The 9552-nt window shown below is 36.8% G+C and overlaps 1 protein-coding gene across 1 annotated transcript; it reads right to left on the bottom strand.

The window, feature by feature from the left end:
- Nucleotides 1-1866: 1866 nt before the first annotated feature.
- LOC100373428 (RING finger protein 37-like) lies at nucleotides 1867-6715 on the bottom strand. The gene is made up of 4 exons (XM_002737867.4): nucleotides 6622-6715; nucleotides 4415-5874; nucleotides 3348-3443; nucleotides 1867-2794 (listed from the first exon to the last, which is right to left on the bottom strand). The coding sequence occupies exons 2-4, from the start codon at nucleotides 5862-5864 to the stop codon at nucleotides 2571-2573; spliced, it is 1770 nt and encodes a 589-aa protein (XP_002737913.2). The 5' UTR covers nucleotides 5865-5874; nucleotides 6622-6715; the 3' UTR covers nucleotides 1867-2570.
- Nucleotides 6716-9552: the final 2837 nt, after the last annotated feature.

The raw sequence follows: 9552 nt of genomic DNA on the forward strand, positions 1-9552 counted from the left end.
TGGAAGTCATGGTCTTTTTGGCTAATTTGGTATTACGGTTGTTATTATAACCTTGGGCATCACCAGTAATTTCTCCAGTACAGCATGAATTAGTAGAAATGGTTGGAACACATACACGTTCAGAATCGCCCACAGTATTGTCAGCGAATTTGTCACGTATGCAAGGAATCATCTTGTATTCTTGTCTGGGATGAGCAGGTCGAGCCGTGGCATTCCCCTAGCTTTCAAGACAAACAGTCTGTTTGCTATTCCCTTGGAGATCTGGAGTATGTGTGTCTCCTGGACATCACATCAACAGGACTGTTCCACACTCCTGTCATGTGACAGTCTTCAAGCTCTATTCTCCATCTGCTGTACCAGTCACTTCCTCTCCACCAGTTGACTTAGTGCAGGAGATGGTTTTGTGATGACAGTCTAGATGGCACAACAAACTAGAACATTTGTACCTCATTCAGAACGTAACCTAGCATATTTCTCCAGGGACAACATTTGCAATATATTATTTGGAGCTTTTCTTCTCATGAATTGAGCTTCCAATCCTATTTTTGTGACGTCCATGAGAGTTGTGGCTGGAGTCTGTAATCACCACATCAAGTTTGGTCAACAACATGAGAGAGGCTTGACTTTGTGATGTCTATGTCAGTCTCGTTCCCAATGGCGACCCACACCACTGAGCTTGGAGTACTAACATTTGCACTGAAGTTACTCTAAGAGCTGCTTATGGTACAAGACCTTCTATGGAAAAAGTCATGCCCTCCAAAACTCATAATTGGATACGAATTCTTTACACTCACAATGAAACCCCAAAATGCAAAAACTTGATTAAACGTCCGCTCGCTGATCTCTGAACAACCAGTCATCAAGAAACGCTTTCACCTTTATGGACTTGCAGTGCAGCAATACGACTGGCACAGCCAGTAAATTTATGAAAAACATATTGGGCAATGTTGAGTTGAGAAATGGTGATGAAATGGCAGAACCCAGTTCTCATTCAAGTTGTCTAACTTATTGCCCAAATCATTTTTTACCTGAATATTACCTGGTTATACTCATCACCTGAATTCCCACCATTAGCAATGCTATCTGATCATTGCTTCATACCATGCGGCACAATACATGTGGCCTGCAACAACTAAGTTTGCCAAAATGATGTACTTTCAAGGCCAAGCGGACACCCTCTTGGAGACTATGATGGCTTGGTCACTGCACCGAGTCCACTCGTCTACTCAATGCTAGACATTTGATTTTGTTAAGAATGCATGACAGGTATGACAAGTATGACTTAACTGAATAAAATCTTAAGTTTTATAAATTTGTGACTATCAAGATAAACCTACCTTATTTTTGGGTGTAAAATAATGTAAATTCAGAATTTTCAACACAATTAGAATCTCCTGAATTATGCAGATAAGCAAGTACAAGATTGTCTATGGAGATGGAGATCAATCTGGTACAGAATATTTATGATTCGTCCCACTTAACACATCAACACAAATCTCATCACACAAAACACAATTTTCAATTGCAAAGACGACAAAATATCTCTGCAGTTTGACTGATGGCATCTCAATATGATATTCAAGCTGACAATTCCCGAAAGTTTTTGGAATTCTATTCTCATCACGGTCAATGCAAAGCTACAAGATTGTGCCTGATTGGATAAAAGTCAGACCAATCAGATAACAGCTTTTTTTTTTTTTAACACATCAAAATCAGCCTATACATATATATATATATTTTTGACTCAACTGACTGATCAAGATCCTGCAGAAAAAGGACTTTGGTTCCCAGAACCTTTGGAACAAAGAGTTGAGATAATGAAAACTCTCACTGATTGATTGCACACCAATACACAACACAAATGCATTATTTATGATGCAGAAAATAAATTAAGTTTACTAGTTCATTTACATTGTACAATAGGACTTTCCTTTCCACACGCAAGAACAAATTTAGACTTATTTTGGTAGTACATCAGCTCTTTACATATGTTGTATATGCCACACGTGGCCCATCGAACAAGACGGCAACATTCCAGGTAACTGACTGACTGACTGTTTTTCTGTGTGCGTCTCATGATTGTTATATTGACCAGGTTGGTACCGAGGCTATCAATAGAAGATACATTTCTCTTTCAATTTATTTCACGCATTTGAATAAGTTGTCATATACCATAAAAAGTAAGTACTGTCTAACACATCAGGCCAGGTCACCAGAGATTTAGAGAATTGTTACATGATTGTCTTATTTATTTCAAAGTGAGATTTGGAAGTTACTAGTTTCAAGACCAAGGAGACTGTACTCTGAACATGAGTGTTACACTACCCTACCTGCTTTTCGCCATAAAAAATGGTTTGATCTAATCAATTCCAATCAATTAACAACCTTGATAGTGTACAGTAAATCAGTCAGCAACTTAGCTAGCAATGTGTTGGTGTATGAAACAATACGACAGTGACAGTAAGTAGACAGATTGCATTAGTAATTGTATAGATTAAGGGGAATGATCAAACAGTGCATAAATGTTTTTTGCTTCATAGAAGTAGACTGGAATGTATTGAAATCGATGATTAGCGAGCATTCTTTGAATGAAAGCGTATGATTGCATCAGGAGAAGACATCTGGTGGCATTTGCAGCATTTGATATGTTTGGATCCTGGTGATCTTTTCGTAAGACAGGCACGACACAAAAGATGATGACACTGTAATTTGTACATAGTGATGCCACTAGATGATGCCTTGGTACATGTAGAACATATCTCATGTTTTTCTGGGTCATGCTGTACATCTGTTTCTGTGGAAAACCAGGGAGAGAAAGAAAATTGTTCTGTTTATAACAAGTCAGTGGTGAAGAGAATTTCAAAGTATCAAGAAAAGGAAGGCAATCACAAATTCATTTTGATAAAACGTTTGGTTTTCATTATGAAAAAAATGAATGGGTAACCAGATTTATATCTGAGAAAATAGGCATTTTAGCAGGAGAGGTCATTAAATTAATTAAAATGCATTATAAAAAGTTTGCAAAATTTCTATTTTATGTCCACAAACATTATCTCATATCTTGTGCCATTTATGCACAAATCATGCTTTATTTACACAATTACCGAACGTTTTGATATTACCAAGCCTTTTTTAGAGAAAGTAATTCTTTGGATTGCTTCAATGATGTGTCCAAAATCATTATTTCTTGTTGTGTCAGTTGGAATCCCTTTGCATCAGTTATGCATCAAAATGGCTTACAGGGCAAATCCAAATCCATAGTTGAAAAGAAATTTCCAAACACACAAAACAAATGACATTATACTAATGCATACTATGAGAACCATAGGCTGTATGGATAAACCCACCTTTTGAATTCTTTTTGAAACTGCCAAATATGCCCAGTGTGTCAGTCAAAGCATCGTCCAGACTTGAAGTTAGCTTTTCTTCATGAGATCTCGTGTCTGTTGAGAGGACAACACAAGATGTAATCATTCTACATAGAATGTTCTATTCAACCCCGAAACCTCTTCATCAACTAGCAAAACAAAATTTGGCCGAAAGGTAAAGGTGTAACAACATGCATTATTTATACATCTAACAATGACATAATTTGAAAAAAAAAAAAACGTTTTCAATGATGTATTCAGGCAATTGAAATACTGGTAGAATATAATGAGATTATCACAAGAATACTACTGCAAAGTATGTGCTCGGGCAGTATGGGATTGCATTGACCTCTGCTACTAGTTGATCAATACAGTCACTAAAATGTCTCTGGCATACTTTGTGATATTCTTGTATTATTACTTCAGGAAATACAGTACACTGTACAATATTATATTTTCATGTATTTTCCAAAATATTTTCCTCTAACGTCAAGTAATATATGAAAATTAAATATTAAAATTTAACACATGAAAGTATTCTTCCCCGGAAAATAGCATCAACTATCTGCTGATTTTCATAACAATAATTATCTTAATTTCCTCTATTGTATTCATTGTTGTGCTAAATTCTATTGTTTGAGCAAAATTAAACAGTTGGGAACCCCTACTCTGAAATGCCCTGGGGAGAACCCTGCATGTCAAACCAATATGCTTTTTACAGCAAAAAACAAAGTAATGCAGTATACAAATTATATATTAAACAAATTGTGGTGAACATGAAATAGACGCGACAAGGATCTAAATGATAAACACTATTGTCAATTAAATATCTGTGCAGTATAGTGCATGTTATTCACACCTTTAATCAAAGTACACATGAACTGAAAATAACATTTATTGAAAATTATATTCAGTAATTGCCAGACCATTAAAATATGTTTTTATTGTAGACATGCCTCTCTTCAAGGGAATACATGGTACTACTATAGGAGTAAATACAGCAAGGAATTAATAAAGATTATTGACAAATTATTTTTTATGAATACCTTGTGCACCTTTCCAAACACCACCACTGCTACTTGGAACAGGAACTTCTACATTCATTCTGTATTTCCCACTAAGCAACATTCTGCTGGAGGACAGCGCCATCTGTGGCAGTGTAGTAGTGACTGTAGAGGGCAGTCTTTCTTTTGGTTTTTCTCTTGATACTGTAGCTGTATCATCTAATACGTTCTTTGTTCTTTTTCCCAATTCTTCAGTTGAATGATTTTGCTTTCTTTTTCTTTTCCGGGTCCTAATTTCATGCGAGACCTCGCTTTCCTTGCTCAACCCAACTTTGGCTATATCCTCATTTAAATTTACTGCATCATTTGCATTCCTTGGAATAGCTTGCAAGTCTTTAACAAGGGCACTTGGTGATACTCCAAAATTATGTAAATCAGTTGCTCTGCCAACTGTTCTTGGAACAGATTTCAACCTATCACCACCCTTTAAGAGGAACTGGTCTATTCTGGATTTGAGTTTTGCATTGGGTATTGCCTTTTTAGTATCAGTGAACACAATTCCTGTGAAGGGATCGCTGGGTTTTCGACCCCACCGTGCCTCAGACACTATATGTTTATCTAAAGTTGATTGATCAATAGTACTTCCTGAAGGTAATAAAACAGGAAGTGACATCACCTCGCATGTGATTGGATCAATGAAGTCTACAGAGCATTCTGGGATATTTTTAGAGATTTGATTTTTTTCTGACCTCTGTCTACTAGTCACAGGTGTTGCAGAGCTAGTGGAACTTTTCTTTTTCTTCTTCAGTGGTTTCTCACTAAGTGATTTATATAGGGAGTACACTTTATCTCGAATTTCACTGTTATGAAAGCTAGCAGGCTGTCCATATATTTCAAGTCTTCCTAGTGCTGGTACAGAACCGCTAACGACTCGACTTATGCGAATAATAACATGACTGACATTCATTAGTGACTGTGGTGAATGGTGTTTCATTTCGCGCACAACAAAACCAGGTGCTTCTATTGTAACATTGTCGTTGTTAAAGAATGGAGGCCTGGCTCTGAAACTTCTGTTTAAGAAAGTGAATTGGGTCATATCATTTTCAAGACTGAATGCTTTTCCAACAGGCACGGCTACATCAGAACAGTTTCTTAATGCTCTTCTTGGGGCATCACTCTTTTTCACAGCATCGCTATCGAACAGCCAAGTTTCACGAGAATGCGTAGGTATGCTTTTAGTAAAAACCTCAAAACTGCTTGATTTCTGGGCGCCTACACAGGGATCAATTATAATCTTATCAAGATATATGTTACATGGAAATTCACAAACGATATCCACCGGTGGCTTGATGAAATGGGCAGCAAGAAATCCTGGAGTCTTGAAGATGCCGTTTCTGGCCTTGATAAGGTTATTGACTTCGTAGCCATCCGAAGACACCGATGATGTTGATATATGGGGTTGGTATACAGGATGACAGAAGTTAATAGACATACTCAGTATTCTGTGGAAATAAGTATGTACACAACAGACTTAGTGCAGAATATGGAATAGACCATTTTCCGTACACTGCGAGAATCACGCGTAATGCGTGAAATCGAACGTAAAAACAGGACAAACAAAGGTCATAGCGTCGTAGTCGCGTCAAACAACGCGTGGGATTCGACAAACACGAAAGTATTTCGGGGACATTTCCATGCTTAATAATGTGCTGTCCACATTTGATGATAGGCAATTTCGATTAAGTGAGGGTATTCGGAAGCAATATTCCTCTGTCGAAGATCGGCCGGTCAATGTAAGCTGCGAAATAAAGAAATTCTAGTTCAAAATCAAATCGTTCGATTTTTGCAGCAGACGTTCGACGCGCGTCTTTCATGCATCTCGCGAGATCTCGCAATTGTTCGGAAAATCACCTATTGGGTGGGAGGTGAAAGTTTGGATGGGAAAATGTATTTTCATTTCTTTGTTCGAAAATTAGCTATATGCAAATTTATGCATTGTGGTTAGAAGTTCTTTTCAACTAAATTTTGAAATATTAAAATGGCGATTATTTGATTTTCAATCTTACAAGATAACAAAAGGGAGATACTAGATAGAGGTTTTTGTACTTTGTCTAAGCTAGTCACTAACCAATTGATCTTGGCAATGTAATGACATTAGCGTAGCGTAGCGTAGCGAATACGAGTTCGTATTAGAGTCTAATATAAGAAACACAGAACATTTAAAATTCACTGCAAAACAGCGTTCTTACCGGCGGTAGTAAGAGAAATTGTACACGACTTAAAAAGCATATCATCTCCCTTGGCCACCTCCGTCGTCGTACTTCCACTATCTGGTGTATGACAGGAAGTGTAGCACACATTCATTTGTTTGTTTGTTGTGTGTGTCTTCCACGTGAACGAGAGCATAAAACGATACGGCCGGTAGTGGCGCTTTCAACTTGTAACAAGGACGCGACCAACAAACTGAATACAATCAAAATGTAATACAAGAGAACTGGTGATGGCTGTAGAATCATAACTGCCTCAGCTCAAAGATTGTTATGTAATACAGGGGAATGTGAAGGGACATGTATTGTAGTGTTACCTCTGTGTAATTTACAATATATCTGCATTAACCTTCACTTTGAAGGACAATATGGGAGTTGACTTAAATGACTGGTAGAAGCAAGGCTGGTCAAATTTTGCGAAAAAGTAGTTGGAATTTCCAGATACGCAATCGACACATTGTGGGATATCAAAATATGGATGATAAACAGCAAGTGATATTTCTAGAGATGTAGTTGGAATTGAAGCAAAGGAGTGGCCTATTAATCCATGAAACATACTCACACATATCCGTACATATCCTGTCTTAGTGTGTGGACAAAGCTGTCATGCACACAATCGGAAAAATATGTTATTACTGTAAATTATTATGAACAATAAAAACTGAAATTAATAAGGAAAATATGTGATTTGCTGTACAGTTTCCAGAAAATTATTACAAGTCCCAGAAGTGCATACAGTCGTCAAAACGTACAGTTTGGTGACAGTTGGGAATGATACCAAGATTTAACAATTCCACGAGAACATCGCAATGTTCTTTTAACACATGAAACGGATGTGCATTGGTCAAATTTTGTATAGTTTCAATAGGCATACAAGCACCTGTATATATTTTGACAATAAACCCCTCATTCACATTGTGCAAATACAAACAAGACATTAAACCTTCTTGATAGTAACAAGTAAGTGTTGTACAAACCTGAATGAAAAGTCCGGAGTCACGGCGAATACTTCTAGCGAGACACCCCTCTAAAAACGTCATTACTGTGCCAATGACATTTTACTTTGCTCTTCCATAAAGCAGCAGTTTCCATCTTCAAATAATCAAACCTTGATACCCAGGCTAAGCATGTCTATTGTTTCACAACGACTGTCCCAAGGGATTTTCGTATTCTCAATTTCTCAAGATAAACGTCCCAAGGTTGTTTTTTTTTTACTAGAAGGACATGTCTTTTGGCAGCATTTCTTGTATTAATTTCCATTGCACAAAAAAGTAGCAAATACTGTTACTGAAGCACAGAATTTGCATGATTTTTTTCTCCCCGGCCATTCACGCAAACTGCAAACGAAGTCTTTACCTCATCCATAGTTGCTGACACTTTGCAACCGCCTTGATGGATGTATTGTGACGTATTTTGACCCTTGATTCTGACCTTGCATTCTGGTTACATTTACCGCCCTTTCATACCACTTCAGTTTCCTTTCATCATTTCATCCAGATTTCACGATATTTAATATTTAAAACCAACCTTCATTTCACAGTCACTCTAGTTTTTACTTTTCTAAAATTATTTTACTGATCAAAAGACTTTCCACTCCCATCATGCAATCCCCCATAGTACTTCCGGAAACACAGAGGCGATCGCCAGCATATCTACAAATAACCTCGCTCTCAGGAGCTGAGGAATCAAAAAATCATGATGCACATTTATAAATGTTGTATATATGTTAGACGAACAATGAGAACAGTGCCCTCTATTACAATTATTCATGTATGTACAATCATTTTATTATCCTTTTTTTTCTATTTTACTTGACTAAGTTCATCTTCTATAAAAAGAATTTATGTCAATAAAGTTATCTTATCTTATCTGTATAAGAAGAAAAACACGTCTTCTGTTCGACGTAGATTAGACTACCTAACTGATGGGACTCTTTTTTTAGCTCCGCTAATTTTCTAATTTTGATGAATATATTTGTAATTTTTGGTAAAAAGTTATATTTTCGACTTTCTGTTGAAAACCGCAAGTCTGATAGCTTCGATATTACTCATAAGAACACTAGAAGGTGGACTTCGCTCAGATTTGTTCATTTCGTGATGATATCGTCAATTTTCTAATTAAAATGTGCACTGACAACAGCGGAGCTGTTTCAGCTGAGAGGCTGCTTGTATTAGGACAATTTTCTCAAATACGGTACTGTAACACGCACAGAAATGTCCTTTTATTGTATCGCGGAACCATAGCTTTATATCGAATTTCTACATAATAATGGTCATGCGATTTATGACCAAATTTCTCAGTAATTTTGAGTATGCTTCCACGTTCACGTCCGTCTCTTCAAGAATACGCTCAGCCGGCCGGGGTACTAGTATTCAACAATATCGCTGGTTCGGACAGAAGCGGTGCATGTTCGATTGGAAGACAAAGGAAAAAAAAAAAAAAAAAAAAAAAATAAATAAATAAATAAATAAAACGAATATTGACCTCCTCGCTCTCTATTTGAATATCGACGCACCGTGTTATACCTGTTAGTTTACAGTTTTACAGACCTAAAACAGTAGATAATGTATAAAACATTAACCGTATTAGTCATTCACACAATACAAAGCTCGTAAGGGTTGCACCATTTGATTTTTGAGGGGAGGGGAGGTCAGAAACGAAAAAAAAAAAATTGCAAAGTGAAGGGTTCTTTGCTGCTTCACCAGTGTAAAAAAAAATATTTGTCACTATATGACTTAGGAAAAATATGGCAATTCTTCCTGCCAAGATAAGGGGACACAGAATACAAGAAGAAACTAGGTCATATATAAATGGATGTCAATAATTCTGGTTTGTGGATTAATTAATAGCAGAGGGAAAATTAATATCTGCATTTCAATATTAATTTCAAAAACAATTTCACTCTAGTTGCAT

The sequence above is a fragment of the Saccoglossus kowalevskii genome, chromosome 10, assembly GCF_978046115.1.
Source record: "Saccoglossus kowalevskii chromosome 10, keSacKowa6.1, whole genome shotgun sequence".
Classification (NCBI taxonomy): Eukaryota; Metazoa; Hemichordata; class Enteropneusta; family Harrimaniidae; genus Saccoglossus; species Saccoglossus kowalevskii.

What these genes read in the sequence shown, in the direction of transcription:
- LOC100373428 (XM_002737867.4), bottom strand. Translation starts at nt 5,864, where the DNA reads ATGTCTATTAACTTCTGTCATCCTGTATACCAACCCCATATATCAACA. An exon ending in TGTTTGGAAAGGTGCACAAG is followed by an intron (nt 3,444 to 4,414) that starts GTATTCATAAAA and finishes TCCTCTCAACAG; the next exon opens with ACACGAGATCTCATGAAGAA. An exon ending in TTTCAAAAAGAATTCAAAAG is followed by an intron (nt 2,795 to 3,347) that starts GTGGGTTTATCC and finishes GGTTTTCCACAG; the next exon opens with AAACAGATGTACAGCATGAC.